The sequence below is a fragment of the Rhea pennata genome, chromosome 4 (genome assembly GCF_028389875.1).
Source record: "Rhea pennata isolate bPtePen1 chromosome 4, bPtePen1.pri, whole genome shotgun sequence".
NCBI lineage: Eukaryota > Metazoa > Chordata > Aves > Rheiformes > Rheidae > Rhea > Rhea pennata.
Window position 1 is genome coordinate 61,335,100 of NC_084666.1, and position 19,733 is coordinate 61,354,832.

The 19,733-nt window shown below is 39.6% G+C and overlaps 1 protein-coding gene across 1 annotated transcript in view; it reads right to left on the reverse strand.

Annotated features, from left to right (window-relative positions):
* UGT8 (UDP glycosyltransferase 8) overlaps positions 1-19,733 on the reverse strand; it is a 47,321-nt gene that overhangs the window by 18,575 nt on the left and 9,013 nt on the right. Inside the window, exon 2 of the mRNA XM_062574829.1 lies at positions 8,592-9,415. Coding sequence (XP_062430813.1) covers positions 8,592-9,413 — 822 coding nt within the window. The 5' untranslated portion in view covers positions 9,414-9,415. The remainder of the gene's footprint in view (positions 1-8,591; positions 9,416-19,733) is intronic.

The following is a 19,733-nucleotide window of genomic DNA, read 5'->3' on the forward strand; positions in this document are numbered from 1 at the left end:
CGCTTATTAAAATCACTGCATACTGATATAGTAACAGGTACAATAAAGGTATCCTCAAATCCAGTATTCATTTAAAAGAACTTGTAAGCATTACAACAGAGGCAATATTCTCTAAAAAAATAAAAACAAAAAAACACCACCAACCCTAAGCAGGAAGCCTTGTCAGATAACTTGCAAGCATACACGGAAAGGTTTGGGACTATTAAATGTAAATGCAAACTGAACTTTTGACAGTCTTCCTGTTTCACTAGCTGCCTATATAGTAGAAAACCTGTACAACTAATAGTCGCATGTCACCCTACGGCAACATCAAGAAAAGCAGAACTGGAAAAAAGCTGAATTTTAAAGTTGCAGATACTGTCATACAGCCCTTCCATAAAGCCAAGTTATACACTAACTTAGACAGGTCTGGGCACAACATCCATGTTCTATGGGTCTGGTGAGAGATCTAATTCTAACCCCCTGCTTTAATTTACTAATGGAAGTTCTCCATTTCTTGTTCTTCCAATATCTTCCCTCTGGTTAAGCAACTTTTCCTCTCTCCTTGGGGTTCATCTCCTCCCTTGGGTGGTGGATCCTGGCACAGGGAGGTCTGCCCAGTGCCCGGCAGCCTGCGTGTATCCTAAGAAAATTCTGGGAGATGCCACTGAACTACATGACCTGACAGTAAAACAGCAGAGAACATTTAACATTCAGGTATGAAGGTGTATCACAGGAAAAATCTCAACCACACTACCTCCACGCTGTGTTTTACACTGTTCTACTCCAGAGTAAATAAATAAACAAACAAACAAACAAAACACCAGGAAAATACCTTTTACAATAATGTCTGTTCAAAATACTGCTGTGATCTAAAACAAAATAAGGATTCCTTAGTAGTGGAACGATCACTAAGTTGATAACTGAAATATGGGTAATGTACAAATCAATGTTCTATCCTCCTCCAAAGTTAGCCAGTAGCAGGATAAGCACTTCCTAAGCAAGATAATTTGGAGAGTCTCCACAAAGAAAACTATTCACCATTCTGGTTCATATTTCCCTGATGAAGGGAGGTTGACAAATTCACTGTCAGGATTGCTCAGCCTGGCTAGAAGAAAGATTTAACTATTTCAAGACATTTATAAAGTAAATAAACAGAACCTGGGCACTTAAAAATTGTCATATGCCAAGTTTTAGCCAAATACGAATTGGCTCCCCTAAACTATAATTTCCTTGAAGGCAAGGTTTTAATGAGAAGTGCATTACTTGGAAGATAGATGCATGTCACTCATTAAAAAAGCAAAGAAGGTGAAATTCTAATTTTCTCAGCACTCTTTAAAAAATCAGATAAAAGATGCTTGAAACCACATCACTGAAAAATGTTATGTACTATTTAAGCTTCTAAATTCAGTGTGATAAAACTGCTCATGACAGAGTCCTCTCCCCTTCCTTCGTCCCTCTCTCCTGTCCTTTCTCGGGAGTCACTGAGCTCTTCTAGGTGACCCTTCTGCAGATGCTTCACTGCTGTAAACAGTGGATGTCCTCTAAAGCAAATCAATAACATGAGTAAGTACCCAAACAGGTTGTTATCAGTTTGACTCTGAGGAATTTGACCCACACAACATCAGATTTGGAACTTGCATTTTTCTATTCACAACACGTACAATCATTTGTGCTAAAGAAATAATCCTAGAATCATAGAATGGTAAGGTTGGAAGGGACCTCTGGAGATCATCTAGTCCAACCCTCAGCATAGCCCCGTACAGGGATTGAACCCGCATCCTTGGCATTAGCAGCACCACACTTGAACCGACTGAGCTAAACCTGCCCCCAATAGATCACCTTATACTCCTATCTATGAATCAAGTGAACTTACTTTTGGCTGGACAGTACAAGATTGCTGAAGATTAGGAGACGCAACTCCAGTTCCTGACTTTCGGAAGAGGACTGGCGTTTGTCCATAAGCACACTAAATGTCACCTTAGGTTAGGCCTACGTACTTGGAGGACCTTCCTTCCTGACCAAGCTTCGCTAGAGAGGCTAAACAGACCTCCTTCTCCCCACGTCTTGCTCTATGTAAGTAGGTGCTGAGTCATGTATCTTCCAGCATCTAAAATGCAGCAGTATAGCCCAAACAGGCATGCTCCATCAATTTGGCAATGCTAGAACATTTGAGACTGAATATTATGACAGGGAAAAGGTGATTGTTTTACGACCGTGGGTATCTGAAGAGCTTAGACAGCACTCACTTGCAAAAGATCAATGGTCAGTGGTAAGGAATTTTTATGTGAAAATACATTTCAGGGCCAAAATACATGCTCATATGATAAAGCACAGAATTTATGCAATGTCCCATAATCTCTCCCCTTATCCTTCCAAGACTTTTTGCCTTCCTAGCTGATAAAAGTCACATGCACTTTAGAACTGCTCTACAGTTGCTTCGTATCTCTAGAAATTTACTGTGAAGAGTAGCTCTAAGAACTATTCCCTCAGTCTTAAAGAATCAAGATGATGGTGCTGTGTAACATGCAAAAATCTACAGCCTTCAAGGGCATGTAAGAAAGGCCCTTAAATTTCAGTGAAAGAGACTATCTGATTTAAGAAACAAATGTCTCCTTATTCTTCCACCTCATTTTAAAGATAGATAAGTATCAGTATCAGCTAATACCAGACTACTAAACAGGCAACTGTCAGCAAGCCTCAGAAAATAAAATTTTTCACTGACAGTCTTTCAAAGCCACCAATTTATTACATAGATCTGGATCTACATAATGACAAGATTTGACAGATCTACAAGTAAGAGGGAACAAGTTATTATAATTACTATTTGATGTCAACTACAGCTGAAGGGATTGCTTGTACTTCTCAAACACGGATATCCTCCTTCGTAATGTAAATTTAGTTCTTTTAATCAGATAGAAATGTTTTCTTTTTAAAAAAAGAAAAAAGTCATTTGTTTCTTCCTTCATAGAGAAGAGATGGTATTCAATCCAAAAAAAAGCAGCTCCTCAGGATCAGCAAAAACAGCACAAACTCTGAAGAGAAGGAGAACTTTACAGTTACTCTAATCTGTGTGGCTATGAAGAAAGAAATGCTTAACTTGCAAATTACAGATCATACCTGATTTTAGTTTCAGTGTGGTTTTTTTTTTCCTAATACTAGCAAAGATCATCTCACGTACCACTGTATCCAAACTGCAGCATCAATGTTTAAATGCAGGTATATAATCAATTATTTGATCTAAATATGTATTATGAAATACTGGTTAGTTCCTTTTCCTGTAGCTAAGCTCCCTCTGCCCCCTCCCACTATAAACTGGGTATTTCTAGACACCGGTGCTTAAAATACCTATCCGTAAGCCTAAGTTTCTACACTTATTCAAGGACATATCTTATCATACTGATTAATGCCTAACTAACATACCAATCTAGTCACAAGATATCAATGCCACAGAACAGGTTCCCCCCTTGTCTCTTAAAATGTGCATTAGTTTGAAAGTCAGTTTCACTCAGCTTTATAGGATCCATCTAAAGGAGCAGAATATAGACAATAATAAATAATCATGAAAATAAAAAGGAGGCACAGAAGCCCCTTCCTTTCTCAGTTGTCATCATCATTAGTTATCTGGAAAATACTATCAGGTAATACCATATACTTAATAGTTTAAGCCAGTGATAACCTTAAAGACTTGATAGCTGGGGTCTTTCTTTAGTTCTGACCTGTAAAAGGAGCCTTTTACTCATATTGTCCTCAATATACTTCTTTTAAAACGCTAAAAAGAAAAAAAAAAACGAATCAAAAAACACAAAACACACAAACAAAAAACCCACCAAACCTCGTAGTACAATATCGCTATCTTATTTATTTTCAAAACACACTACTTCGGAGTTATCAGCATAAACCCTGGACTCTGTCCCACACGAATAAAGTTCTTATTTACTCCTGGGTGATAGCGGCAGCCACATTAACTCTCTCCTCGTTGAGCACAAGCTGCTCTAAATTAGAGTCCCGCGCGCTGAGGCTGATACGAGCCGCAGCCGGACCGGCCCAGGGCTGCCGTCGTGCAGACTTTCGCACAGCAGTGCAGAGACCACCACCTCCACCGGGGAAACCGAGCCCCCATGGCAGGAAACGTAACACTACGGGAGTAACTCGTCTTGAAAACCAATTCTCTGAGGGGTATTGACACTGCCATTCAGACGACAGTGCTTAAGAAAGAACTGCCTTCTAAATTCACATACTTTAACTGCTGAAAACAGCACACTATTTTTCACAAAGGACAACTTCCAGCCCTAGGGTGCATCTTACATACACTGCTCCGTGATGATTAACCACTCTGTAATAACGAACAAGAATACAGAGGTTATATTCAGCTTGATCAGTCTGCAGAAAACGATGGGATCTGCAGCAAAGATTAGAAGAACGCAGGAAGACATTTGTTACCGGCAGGAGCTTCAGCTACCTACCGGCAAATCACCTAGCCGGGAAAGGGAAGACTAAACCTGCGCTGCCTACGCCGAGCGGGAACAGGCTCCCGGCCCCGCGGGCAGCGCGGGACACGGCGACCTCCAAAAGCCCTGCGGCTCTCCTCGCCGCGCCCTGGCTCCCGCTCCCCAGCACGCGGAGCGCCGCGGCCGTGCCAAGGGACGCTGCGCCGCGCGCAGACCTCCCGCAGGGCGCTGCCCTCGCGGGGAAGCGGGCAGGACGAGGCAGCAGAGCGCGGCGCTGTCCGGGCCGGCCGGACGCGTTACGCTCCGGAGGTGCGCCTGCTGGTCGCGGACTGCAGCCAGGTGCTGTTTACTGTAGCCGCAATCGCCCTGGAGCACAACACAAGCCAAAAACCGTGCCCGCGACGCGAGCTAATCGGCCACAGCGCCGGCGCCGAACTCCGTACCGCGGCCGAGACGTGCCCCGGCGAAATCCACCCCCGTCGCGTGCCACACGCGAGAAGCACGGCAGCCCGCTGTTTCCGCGGGGACTACAGGCCACCTCCACCCGAACAAGCGCACCAGCAGCGTGAACGGCCCTACGCCTACGCTAGGCGCGCCCCAGAGGTTTTGCTCTGGACCGGAATCAGTCGGGTCGCCCAAACTCAACACCCCGGGTCTGAAAGGCCAAGCACTGGCACGGACCCTTACATCTATGAGCTTCCAGTTTGGCTTCCTGCCAAAGAAATCTAGTTTACACGCGCTGAAAATACAGACCAAGGCAGCATGCAGTTAAGCGCGGATGACTGAGGGCTTTAAATCAAAACCCTTCTACTGCCCCCAAATCGAAACACTAACAGCAAAGCAAAAAATAACAGCTTCCTTTGTCTTTTTCACTGTTCCATGACATGGCTGTTCAGTGCTCCCTGCTATATGCTATTTTGAAAGCCGTATTCTTCCTTAAAGAAGGGGTGTAAATGTGTAAAGGAAAACACAGGTGCAGGTTCGGAGCAACTACCAAACAGAACTACTAAACCCAGTAAAATTAAAAATTGTGACTTCGGGACAGTTTAGCAGTCCTGACCTCAATTTCTCCCTAACTACAACTGTTTGATTTCTACTTCATTCCTTTCCTTTTTAAGAGGTTACTTATTAGCTGAAAACCAGGGCTTTCTGACTGTTTTATAACTTCATGAAGTCCAAACAGAACCATAATTCCCTTTTTCCCCCCTTCTCCTCAAAAGGAACTCTCTCCCCAAAACCACCACCGTTACAGAAAAACGACCTCTTCCCTGAGGTTCGCACAGACCAACAGGATTTTTTTTTCCCTGAAATTTCTCAACCGGAATAAACGGACTAGGCCTGTGTACAAGCAGTTTTTGAGAACACAAGAGATCTAAACAGCTCGCGGTAATAAATTAAATTTGCCTTCTGGAGTTAGCATCACCAGCCGCGTGCCCCTCTTTCCGAGCGAACGCCGTCCTCGCTGGGCGGCAGCATCTGCTCCACCGACGAGACAGTTCCCAAAATATCGTATTTTTCAGCCCAGTACACAAATGCGAGCCAACACCACGTCTGATTTACCTCAACACACCAGCCAAAAACCTGCAGAAAATAATTTAGTGAAGGCTCCTCTTTTAGGGACAGGGTGACAGCTGAAAACTGTAACAGCACCAGCCACCCAGTTTTAATCTGCCAGAGTGTAGCGACAGTTACGAATTTTATCTAAGTGCTCAGTTAACAGCAAATTGCTTGCCCAGTAATTTACCTGTAATACAGACCTTCCACAGGAAGTGGAATAAGGCATAACAATGTAGAAACGGACAAGCTCTATCTTAAAAGATGAATACACTCACTTTCTCTCTTTTGCATTCATTCAAACCTTATGCTTTGAACACTGTAAGAATGAATTGCCCAATAAAAGTGAAGAGAAAGTAAATGAAGTCCCAGTTCACAAACAGCATCAGGTTTTTTTTCAGCGTAATAAGTATCTGCCAGCATGTACTCTATCTATAAATCTATTTCAAGGTCACTGTGCAACTGAGTCTGGTTACATTAAATATTTTACTTACAATTCCATTTTCTCATATCATACAACTTCACAGCAGGTTAGCATTCGTGGTTCTCAAGTAAATTTTGAAAGCACACACAAATACAATCTCAAAAGGTTCAAAAAATCCCTATAGCAAAACACAAAGAATACAGCTCCTTTCATTTTCTTCCACCCTATTTTATAGGGAAGAAAATACCTGTTTCTTTGGGGGACAAGTAATTTTTTTTTTTTACCCTGAAGAAATAATCTAGAGAGATCAAATAAGAAAATATGGACATAGCACCTGAATTTGTTGTGCAACAAGGATGTATTTTTCTTCTTAGAAAATAATAACAACTTGAAAAATGAGCAGCTGAAACTCAATCAAGTCAATAAGATCTTCCTAGAGAAAATAGAGCTGAACTTTAAATAGCATAGGGCTACATTTAGACTGCTTTCTCAGGCAGTATCCCTACTAGTTAAGGTACTTTCTAAACACAAACACATTAATTTATGCCAGGGAAATCTGTTAGAGGAAAAAATGGTAATCTAATTCAATCAACAGGCTACCTATGACTGGAAACCATGAAAAGAAGATCACGTAAAATATAATGTCCTTATTCTAGACTCGTTCTCTAGGAATAATCACTAATAGAATTTGTATTCTCCTTCTGTCATTACCCACATCTTTGTGTGCCCCAAAAGGAGGCTTAAGATTATCCTCAAGAAGCAGTGAGACCTTGAGAAAAAGGGCTCCAAGGAAGAATCTCCAGGAGCCAGATTTACTCCAAATTGCTGCTAGCGAATTCACTTTCCTGTACAACACGAGCTACCTATGTAACCACCCAGTTTAGGCTAAGGCCAGAGGAAGTCCGGCTACTTCTGAGTTTCTGGGGCAATATATCAAACACTAGCATATTATCCTATCTAATACCCAGTATGTTCAGAATGCTATGCAAGTGTCTGCTTCCACTCAGCTCAAATGTATTTAAAGTTGAGAGAGGGGAAAAACAGCAGAGAGGTAAGGGAATTTTGTACAGCACTCTAAATCATACAACCCGAAATACTGAATTGTTTGATGTTTTCTGAGTTGGTAGAAAAAGATACTGCTAGGTCAAACACCACCGCCAGTCTAAAGAAAAAATACAGCCTTCCAAGATCAACTCTGAGGGAAAAACAGATTAAAAAATAGTTTTTATGAAAAAAGCAGAAGGCTGAATGAGACGTTTTTAGAAGAAAACTGTTGAGCACTACAAATCTGTCTACCTATTTAGCACCCAGCCAGAAGAGTCTATTATTAATCATTCCCAATTCAAGATCTATTTGTTTATGTACATATAAAAGCATAAATGATGTGATTTTCTGTAAAATTTTGTTCTGCCTGTCACTCATCATTGTATTGCTGAACAGAGGCATTCTTAGATACCAGGTTTCAAAAGCACATGGTGCATTAAAGTAATAAAATTTAATCATTAACCCTGAGGTCTCTGCAGCCAGGATTTCTGGACTCAATCCAGTCACTATCACTATTTCCATCTGAAGTTCAGTTTTATTGTATTTCAAGGCACTGTAAAAACTTATATCAAAAAAAGTACTGGTGTCATTTATGTTGACTCACATCATCTCCCATCTGTTCATCTTCACCGTTTCTCCGTGCTTAGTTGTAAGAACATTTTTACCTATCCAACCAAAGGAAATAAACTCCTTAAAAACGCTAATATCATGAGATTAAAGGCAGTATAACCTACTAATGGGCTTTTTTATGTTTAAGTAGTATTTGTCTGTTGGCTATTTTTTTTCCTCCACATTAATTCACACTTAGTTAGAAATTACAGCTGTGATTTTCAAGGTAGCAGGCACTGCCATTTATCTGCTGTATCACTAAACACTAAATTCAAAACAAGAATATCCACTGCAAACAGAGACTGCTTGCCAAGTTTGTGCCTAATAACTTTCTCTCCTGCATCCTCCTCCCCCAGAAAGCCTACTTCCAGTTACTTTGAGTGTATATTTCACAACGCAACAACAAAATAAGTTTTAAGATGTCAAGACATCAGACCCCATTTGAAATTCACTGCTTAAAAACGACCACTCATCACACAGAGTGACCCACATACTATATAGAAGTTACTGTAAAGCTCAGCAAACCTTACTTCTGGCAGAGGGCTGGCCGGTTTGGTTAGGATTCCTCCCACATAAACAACATTTGGTAGCGTGGGTCTTGGAAACTCTAGTGCTACATCAGTACAAAGCATCCACAGGCTGGATCCATGAACCAAGTCATACATGGACCGTTCTGGCAGAACCTTGTATTTCTGCATTATCCTTTCATATTTTGGCAGAACCAAAAAATTGACTCCAAATCTTGAAATAATATAAACAACAGTATTTTTAATCCTCTCAAACAGGTTCATGTGATCTGTGAGTAGCGAGTTAAATTCTGGAACATAAGACAGGGGAGCTGGAGCACCTACTTCTGCTGGATACCAAAGGCCAGTTGAAAAGACAGCATATTTAACCCCTAAAAGGTGAGCTATCACAAATCCACACATCTCATTAGGATCTACCAGGAGCAGGTCAAATTTTTCCTGTTTCAGGACACGCATGAGGTTTTGGTTGCCAACAATCATGTCACAGTTCTTGGAATAGTGATCCAGGATATCAAACAGTTCCAGGGCTGTCAGTCTCCCAGAGAAAATACTCCTCATTTTGGACTGGAGAAAATCATCCGAGGTGCTGCTGTTAAAGATTCCTGGGTAACGCTGAAGTCTATAGTGATTAGATGGAGGAATATCTCTGCCCTCAGAGAGGAGAAACACTGTCTGGTGACCTTGGTCATGCAAGGCTGAGGCCAGAGTCTTGAAAATATAAAGATGGCTTTCAAACATAATTGGCGGCACAACAACGATTTTGGCAGCCCTCGCTATCCCAACAGCGCTCCACAGGAGAATGAGAGCTGGAGTGTACGGCTTCATAGCTGAAACGAGAAATAAAAGCATTACATCAACAGACAACAGATTTGTACGCTACCTAGGAGTATAAAGAAAAGTTACCATGTACCATCACTAAGTGTGTCCCATGAGAGCTAATCACTTCTCCCCATCTCTCAGTTTTCTTTGTAGTAGTCACAGGGAACAGGATAGCAGCCACTCAGCTTCAGAATGAATTTGGCAGTTCTTGGTGTTAACTAAAATATGTCTTTTTCCCCTCCCCTCCAGTTTTAAAAGGCAGACGAGACTTCTTCCAACAGATACAGATAGAGCACTGGTACTATATGGCAGAAAAACTCACGATAAAGTTGGTAACCTGCATAGAAGATACAGTTCTTCTATGGCACATCACATCTGTGTTATATATGCAATCTAATAAGAACTGAAAGTCAGCCCTTAGAGCTAGATCCTGCCAGGTTTTAGATTATATTTAGAAGTACAATTGCAGTATGTTCATTTTAATATATTGGATGAATTAAGCATTCCTGAAAGATGCTAGGTTCAGAGACCCAAAGGCTAAACTCCTCTATTTATTCACACATCAGGCACAAACAATACGCCGGGAATCTAACTTTCCTTTCCAAACAGAATATAAGACTTGCTGCCGTAGATAATTCAGTCCTTGCTGTCTCTATTGGAGCTTGTAATATGCCAGTTGTGATTGTGGTTTGTTTTCACTGCAGTGATAGCTGTAGTTCACACCACTGTTAACACAGTTAAGAGCATTTCTTCTCCAAGCTCTCGTGTGATCACTGCCTACAGCTTTCAAACTGTACCTTTCTGGTCTGGTTTAAGGATGCTATTTTTTGCCATTTTATTTATTTATTTTTTGTTTTTTATAAGCCAATGAGTATTAAGAACATAAGCATTTGTTTAAAAAGACAAACAACTTTTTTTTAAGACTGACCAGACACATGGCGAAGGAAAAGTTGAGATCTGGCAGGAAGACACTACCAAACAAGAACCAACTTAACCATATTGAGCTTTCAAAAATTTTACTTCATACATGAGAACAAGTGAAAAAGAGTTAAGATGTTCATGTGTGCATTGCTAACTTCCACTGAAGTATTATACAAGCACTTGATTCTAAACTTTCTTAAACCAGCACCTGAGCATACTCAAGCATGAGTAAGATAATAGTGGAGACCTAAACACAGACAATTCATGGCTGTAGTAGGCTTCTGGCCATAAAAGGGAGAACAAGAATTTTCTTCACATTTTTGCAAGTATAGCCTGTAAAACACTGTACAAGCCAGGGAAGAGTAAAGTTTATCAGAAACAGGGAGAGGGCATGTCTGAGCGCTCTTCAGTCACTCTGACCCTCTTAAGGCATGGAGAAATGAAGCCAAACCACGTGACCCGCTCCTTCCCTGTGCCAAACTAAGCCCTCATGGAAACGAGTCTGCTGCAGTATCCTTCATAAATAAGCACAATGGAAACAGACAATGTTACTGCTCATAATCTTTGTTATCCTCTTACAGTATAGTCTTATATCCCTCCTTAAAACATCGTTTGGGACTTCTTTTTTTAAATGGTGTGTGAATTACCAGTGCACTAGCAAAGCACCTTGTATTCGTATTGCTACGATACGAAATTTTGCTTTTTGAAAGATGCTCCAATTTTCTCCCAGTCCAGCTTTGCAAGAAGCTTAACTCCAAAACATGTATAAGCTTGCACCAATGGAGTCTAAGAAAAGTTAGAGAATTACCATGAGGTATATAGTCTATTTTAATCATGTTTATTATGTGAAAAATTATTTTGCTGTATCTGAAGCTCCCTCCATACTCGTCTTCAGGAAGTTTTGGACACCGCATACATTACTGGCTGTCACAGAGAATTCTGACAGTTTTAAGCACTGCCAGCAGTACTTTGTATGCACATGTGCACATGTATGCACGCATTTATGTACAAGATATAGTTCATTCAGGCTAAGACACGGAAGGGGGGGGGGGTTCTCTCATGACAAAGCCCCGCTGCATTAAGATGCATCAGCTAATAAGATCTTACAGTTTCCCTGGGCAGGTAATAAAGAACAGAACCACAGAACTGATTGAAGTCTCCACAACACCAACCTATCCATGCGCTGAAGCAGCGCCCTGCAACGTACACAGGGAAGCTTCCCAGTTACCAGGCACAATGCTCAGTTTTACAAAGGTATCACTCTGGGGGAGGAGGGAGGGAGGGAGGGAGGAAATTTACTTTCTGCAAGAATAGTATACTTGCAATTGAAGTTTTCATCTTACTGCATTATTGTCTGACATGGAATTCAGATTTTTCAGTTAAGTTGCCTCAAATAGTGTCTTGTAGATCAGCACAGAATATCTCCTTCAATGAAAACAGCAATAGCTGAAATAATAAGCAACCATATTCCCTCTCCAAGAAAGTTGGGGGGGAGTATTACTACACCATGGGAAACTCAATTCTTGAGCTCCAATTTTTTAAACTATGTAAGCACTGAGAAAAAAAAATGAACAGTGACTCCGATCTTAAGAAAAACGAAGCCGTGAAGTCCAGTATTGCTTTGTTTCAGTATCTGTTATTTGTTAGCCTTTTAGCACAAGGGTCTGACCTATCTGAGACTTTAAGGCATAAGTCACCTCTCTAATTTAGGTGTTCACCTTCTTTGGAGATTTTCTAGAAAACCACACAATTCCACAGAGCGCCACTGGCTTCCCAGAAGCTCTAGTTTAAATGATGCAGTAGAACAGGACCCCACTAATCATCTGACTTACGGCCAATCTGTGGAGCTCACATTTTAAACTATGCTTGATAGTTACACAAGTGAAAAAAAAAAGCTATAAATTTGACATAAAATTCACAAGTGTTACAAACAAGCCATGCTCAATTATATTCAACAGGGCTCCACATAAGTGGAAGATACCAGCAGACGATAAAAGAACTGTTCATTTTTAAAACAGGTTTTTCAATAAAATAGTCAAGAAAAACAATTAAATTGGAAAAAAAATTATTGATATCCTCATGCTATAAACCTTCCCACGGTATTAAGTTACAGCTTCTGTCAACAATAATGATATTACAACACCACAAATGGAGGCATAAGATTGTGAAACTTATATACGGTTAATATTTCTAACAGCAACAGGAATCAAAAGTAACCGAAGCCTAAGGGCTAGTCATGACCTACCAGTTTGCCAGGTGCAAGAATCCTGTGCTGTACTTTGATCTCCTTACCTAATACAGGCTAAAAGCACGTCATGTCTTAGTGAAGAGGAAGATGCAATACTTAGCCCTAAGATGTGTCTTCCACAAGTTAGGTTATGTGCATGCCACCAAAAGCCACATGGAATTACAGCTGCGCTTCCATAAGACTACAGTACCACAGCACCATTTCCTACCTCCACTCCATTAGACAGCAGTCTTTAATAGAAATAGTGCTTTGTAAATAGTAAAATATTTTGTGCTATGTAATATGAAAATCTGTCAACGCGATGATGAACAATCTACAGAATTTGATTTTCTTGTAATGCAGCATATCAGTATTGAAGAGATGATACAACTTGCTTCCCTAGAAGTCTGTAACTTGTGCTATTTTCACTACTCAGAACTGATACTGAAAAAAAAACAGAACAAAAAAACAGATTTCAAAATGCATTACACAATCCTTTCAGTGTAAGCATTTTCCACAGGGAGAGGAAAATAAATGCATAGTACCTGACAAACCATAGACGTATTAAACATATGACACTTTATTAGAGAAAAGCCTGTTAAGCGACATTTTCTTTAACTGAGAAATACGGCATTGACCTTACACTGAACTAGGCCCAAGGCTCCACCTTTGGCAGGAATATCTAGGATAAAGCCTCGTATTATCATCCCTTGGCTACCCAGAATTAGAGCACTTGAAAGGTCGTATTTGGCACAAATGAGGGCAATCCTACAATATGTAGCAGCATTTTGTAAATCCATTGACTTCAAGCACAATTCCTATTTTGCCAACGGGGAAAAAAAGTGAGATTGTTTTTCTTGATGACGACACTGAACACCTACATGCGATAATGCAAGTTCAACTCAGCCCTCAGTCCCACACCTCAGAAGCTGTCAGGAGAGAAATACTCTTCAAAGACACTAGATATTTTCATTAAGATAGAGAGCAGCTGACACCTGCATATTTGAATGCTCATCCCTAAAAGCACTTAATACCTACCAGTGAGTGAGGGTAGCCAAACGGGACTTAAAAGCGGACAGGAGAATTACACGGGCTGTGCTCAGCTTGAAGGCAGCTAATCAAGAGCAGAGCATAGGCGCTCTTCACACTAACTTTCAGTCATAGTACGGTAATAAACACTCAGAATAAATCACTCGCCAGAATAAATGAAAAGGACCAACACCCAATGCAATTGTTTTATGCTCCTGAATATCAGGAGTATTATGAAGAATTGTCAACTGTCCTTAAAGAAAAAAAGGAAATAAATCTAAAGCCAGAGGATGACATGTTTCTTCAAGATACTTATACATTAACATTTTCTTCCTTTGATTAGACTTCAGATTTGCCTTCATTAAATGATCTTTTGGTGTCTAAGCCATCTTTTTATAGCAGAAGGTCCAAAAAGGAAGAGAAAAATGAACACAAAAAATATCCAAACTTTCTAAATTTTAAAAAGTTATCTGGAAAATTATCACTGAATTGAAAACATTACTATTAGGGCCAAAAAGCCCTAAAACAAAAAGCAAGGATGGAGAAAAAGTTAAGAGGTAAGGAGTGGGTTTTTATATGAGTAAAAGTAACTGCTGTCTTTAAACAGTTCACCTGTTGGAGTGCAGCAAGAGAAAGTTAAATATTAAAAACCACCAGGATGTTAAACATTAAGCCTAATCCAACAAGTTTTCACAAAGTTAATTGCCTATATGTGGCTTTTCATTTGAAAGAAAAAGTATGAGTCTCTGTGTCCATTACAGAAAACCAAGCACTCACAGAGACATAGAGGGATGTTTTCAGCTGCCCAGAGAAGAGCTCTGAATCCTGCACTCCCCTTTCTTAAGGCAATAGTCTTCCTATCACCCAGAAAGATGAACCAGGATCTTGAACAAAAAATACAACTGTACAAAAGAAAAATCAGTGACTTTCAGATGCAAAAAAGTGTGCAGGGGGTCTTCTCCCAATTTATTCACAGAGGCTTGAGATACATAAAAAGGAAAGCATGGAAACACCTTGAAAAAAATAAAAGTTTCATAGTAATTTTATATAAAAGTCTCAATGTTTAAGTGAACACTGTAAAACCGAACTAATACTGCACTTTGTATCTCAATCTTAAAAATTATTTCTTAATTTGAAATATTTATTAGCTTACAGTAACAGTCAATTGCAGTACTAAAATGCATGCAGAATCCTTAATAATATGCCAACTACTCTATAATTAATACCCACAGGTTTTTTCCTCTTTTTTTCAGCTTTCTACCATGGGCTGCCTGCTTACATACTATTTCTGAATCTCGCAATTAACTATTTCGTTTTCAAGCAAGCAGTACTGTTTTCAGTGTATTGAGAGGTCCAGAAGCAAAACTCACTCCCAGACAACTCAGTATGCAGCAAAACTTGAATCCTAACTGTAAGAATATTTTTCATTATTTCACAAAAAAAGGTGAACAGTTCATATGTAGTTACGTGCTCCTATAGATAAACAGTACTTTTTAATGCACTAATAATATATTAATAATTCATTTCTAAAGCAGCAAATAGACATTTGACAGCATTTACGTGCTATGATGCAAGCAATTTTTTCAAATACTTCCCATCCTTTCAGCCTCTCTTCAAATTCAGCAAGTTTTGTTGAGCTTGCTTGGGCAGTTTGTTCAGAACATGGGCAATATGCCTCAAAAGGTGCCCTTCATCCTACACAATAGTGCTGCAAGGACAGCAAATGAGCAATCTTTCCAGCCACTGATCACTCTCATCTTACCAGAAGGTTTCAAATTACTCCTCACAAGTGCACAGATACCAGTTCACATTAAGGGAGCAGGTTTATGAACTACATTTTTACCTTTGCAAACCAAAGTTCAAATGCTGATTAGCATTGAAATAACAATGTGCAAATGGCAGGCAAATGATATGCACAAAAGTGTCATGACAAAATAAAAAAGAGGAATTAAGATTTACTTATATTTCAGTAAACAATGTTTTTGTCCGGAAATATATAGATTTCTCACTTGAATCTTGCATACAGTGTTGTCCTGTCTACTACCAGTTCACTATACAAAACTCAGTACTTCAGAAAGGAGAATAAAAATCCTGCTTCTAGAGCTGTGAACTGTCAATTCCACATGAGCAATCTGAGCTAACTGAAACAATCACCAGAAAAGCAGAAAAGAACAAAAACTATAAAGAGAGAAAAAAAAAAAGATACATTTTGTTAGTAGATAAACTTTTAATAGAAGTTGTGGATCACAGGTCTGATGCGATTTCCACACAGGGGAATTGTGTGTACCACAACTGTCCCTGGTGGGCTCTAAGCCAGGGTATTGCAGAGCAGGTTCCTTTCTAGCACCAATCCAAATTCAACATCAGGTAACCAACCTGCTTACATCTCTGTCTGAGGTCCAAAAACAGAACCATAAGCAGTGCAGCATCGCCTGCATAAGAGACAGCGCACTCTTACTAAAAATTAACCAGTTAAAAGAAAAGAAAGAAAGCAGCACACAGATATGTTTTAAATACTGGGGTACAAGATGGTTCAGAAAGGAGATTGCTGCATTCCCTGATTTACAAAGGCCCAGTTCTGAACTGCCTATTTGAAGTCCCATTGGTAAGTGAAAATGTGTTTGCCTTAGCTATAACTAAACACAGTTTTACAGATAAAACATGGTGTCCAACCTTCATAGGCTTGTAAACATTTCAGCTAAAACAAACACAGCACCAAGCCCTCCCTACAAAGCTAGGAGCACGACCACAGGCCTGGTAAGCAAAGCATTTTACGGAGCCTAAGATGGCAGGTGAACGATAACTAACAAAAACCACTTGCAGTTATGCCTGAAGTTGAAAAAAAAAAAAAGAAAGGGGAAAAAAAAAAAGAAAAACTTTCCGAAACAAATCAAATATTCTCCTATATAGGCTAAAGGATGGTTCAAAGCTTAGTAAGCCTTGAAATAGCAAACTATTATGTTGCCTAGGAAGAAACTCTGATAACAAGCATAGGAAAAACTTAAGAATACAAATCCAAAGTTCTTGCAATCACAGATCTTGTTACGAATTGCTGAGGTAATGCACACTTAATGATTGTTATTTTGTGTTGCAATGGTTTAGACAAGTAGTAAAATGTGGCTTTTAAGTAAGGGCTCCTATTTAAACCAAATGAATGAATTAAGAAATCACATTGCATGTATGCAGATAGGCTTTTGTATTTACTTTGTATAGTTTCTTGAACGACATTCTTTTATCCACAAACTGAAGCATTCCAACGATACAAAAATACTACAGCTACAGATAAAGGAGACAGACAAGATTTATAAACATTATAATGTTGCTGCAAGCATCCACAGAGTTACTATGCTATTTACACACACAGCGTGTGGAAGAGGTATGAAGAGGGAGTCAGCAGGCTACGCAGATTTCTGAAACTCATTTCAGAATCTGTAACAGGTTTCATCAAACACAGAGAAATTTTATTTCAGCTTTAATATTCAGGAGTCAGGAAGAGTTATTAAAAGCCTTGCTCAAAAGCTACATATTCCACCTCCTTCTCAAAATGCAAGTTTTTTCTTTTTTTTTTTTTTTTTTTTTTTTTACACAGATAGTATTTTGAATAGACATGTTCACAGACAGATTTTTTTAAAAAATTACATGGAAACAAAATTCTTAAGTAAAAGACATACTGTACTGCTATTTAGATGAGTAAGTATTAAGATCTAGGTGTAACATTTTTATTAGCACTTTACTAATGCTCTCTGAAAGAACTGCTTTAAATGAGTCGTTACAGTTATGGAAGACTGCTGCAAATATCCAAAAAGACTACTGAAGGTTAACTTTTACATCTTTTATAAATTTATAATAATATATGCAAAGATATTAACACACACACACACATATTTTTTTTTTTTACACATAGTCACTTATAAACCACAGCAAGGCCCACATACTTTCTAGTGATAGTATTGCAATATTAATAACATCAGTCAAGAAGCGATTTACCCAAGAACAAGCAATTCAAGTCTAATTAAATGTTTTCATAATATGAAGTGTAAGTTAAAGGTTCAAAGGCACATTTTTCCTTCACAAAGGTTACATTTCTTAACACTCCTACGCGCTTCAACTGAGCAATCAGCAATATTCAGTTAAAAATACATACTTCATTGAGTGTCAGTACTGCACCAGCATCCATCTTCAAGATTTCGTCCAAGTAACTCTGTACAAGTGAGCTTCATAAAATGTAAAATCTTTATGAAACACTAATGTTCACAGACTTGCCATGTAAGTCAGTCAATACAATTCTAAAGAACTATTTTAATCGCCCCAGTGAAAATATAAAAGACAAGAAGAACAAGTTCTCTTTTGTTCTGGCCCATATGAGGTAATTAAAACAAGGTATCCAAGAATTCTTATAAACTATATGTCTTTCACCTTAAATATCAGGGATACAATTTGCAAACACTAATTTTGATATCAGTGTTTGTTGCTAAACTTAAGCACTATTTCACATTCTTCTACAAGGGTTGGTCAGGCCTAGAAGCACTGCACAAACAGAAACCTATACTTTCTAGTGCCTACATCCAAAATAGCACAGCATGTCCAGCTGGAGGCTGGCAGAGCACAACAGGCTACCTGGCACACCAACTCCAACATCTGCACAGCATCCCCCAGAAAGGGAGCACTGGGGAACACAGGGCAGAGACACACCAGGTTTAATAGTCGGTGTCAGTGTCATAGCCAAGCCAACCGCATACACATGCGGTGCTGCGATGGAGCCCTCAAGTTCTGGACACTTTTGCACCAAGTATTTAGGTCTAAATGCAAAATTTCTCAAACTGCTCCAGCCATTTTGCAAAAGAACACAACCATTTTATATATATATATATATATATATATAAATATAATATATATATATAAATATATATAAAAGCAAACACAAATCAACAAGTTGCTCTATATTTCCTAGAGACACAGGTGCTGTTTAACCTGTTTATTTTATGGGCTTGAGAATGAAGTCCCTGCTCCTCCCACCATGCCCCTGCACTTCTGCAAACAGCCCAGCAAAGGAGCAAGTGTCATGGCAGCAACATGAGTTCTGGTGGAGATGGAAGAGCTTTCTAGCCCGAGATTGCCAATGTCTGGAAGGCAAGAAAATGGTGGGACAAGGACAGAGAGCAGCCAAATCCCAGCTCAGACGTGACCAAGAGCTGCCATTCCGGGGAAGCGTGAACCAGCCACGTGGGGGAAGGCAGGTGGCTCCCCAGACAGGCAGCAAGGCCCAGAGCAGCCCTACCTGAACACCAGGGAACTGAACTAGACAGAAATCTACCCCACCTCTCTCTGGTGGAAGTGAAGGTGCCTCCACCCAGGGGGGCGAGTGCCTGATCTCCTCCTGCTGGGAGGGAAGAAAAGTAGCCCAGAAAACCTCCTCTTTCACCCCAGCAGCACAAAACAGTTTGAAACACTGGCTTAACTAAGTATCCAAAGGGGAGTGGAGGGAAGAATTCAAAAAAACCCAAAACCATTCTCAATGATGGCCTCGTATTTGGTAAGATGACTCTTTGAAGAATAGGCTGGAATAAATTGCAGTGCACAATTTTCCAGTAAGCTTTATTTGTTGATGCAACAAATGCAGGCCACAGTTATATACTGCAACCACAAAAGCATAAAATTTGCCTCCTAAGCAAGCCCCAGGATCTGAAGCAATACATTAAGTTTAAACCTATCAAACATTTTATTGGAATTATATTTTACCTTTAGTAATAAGTTGGGTGGGGTGCCTCATTTTTCACTGGTGAGTTTCAGTGTGGTACAAGCTATCTCTGTGTCACACCATCACATGACACCTAGAAGCACTGAATGAATTTCTTTGTTCTGTTTCTGATCTCATCCTATGGCAAATAACTACATTTTAGTAAGTCATACAAATAGAATCACAAGGTTAACTATAGCAAGTTTGTCACTTACTGCAATGGGAAATGCAAGGATTTTGACTTTGAATAAAGTTGTTTTAATTATGTCTTCCCTCTTATTCAGCTCAATTAAAATAATTGTATTACACAAGACTATGCAGCAACAATGTATACTCCAACTCTGTTCAACATGTATAGCCCGTTCACCATTTGGTTCTGTTTTCAAACGTATACATTTGCATACAGTTTTCC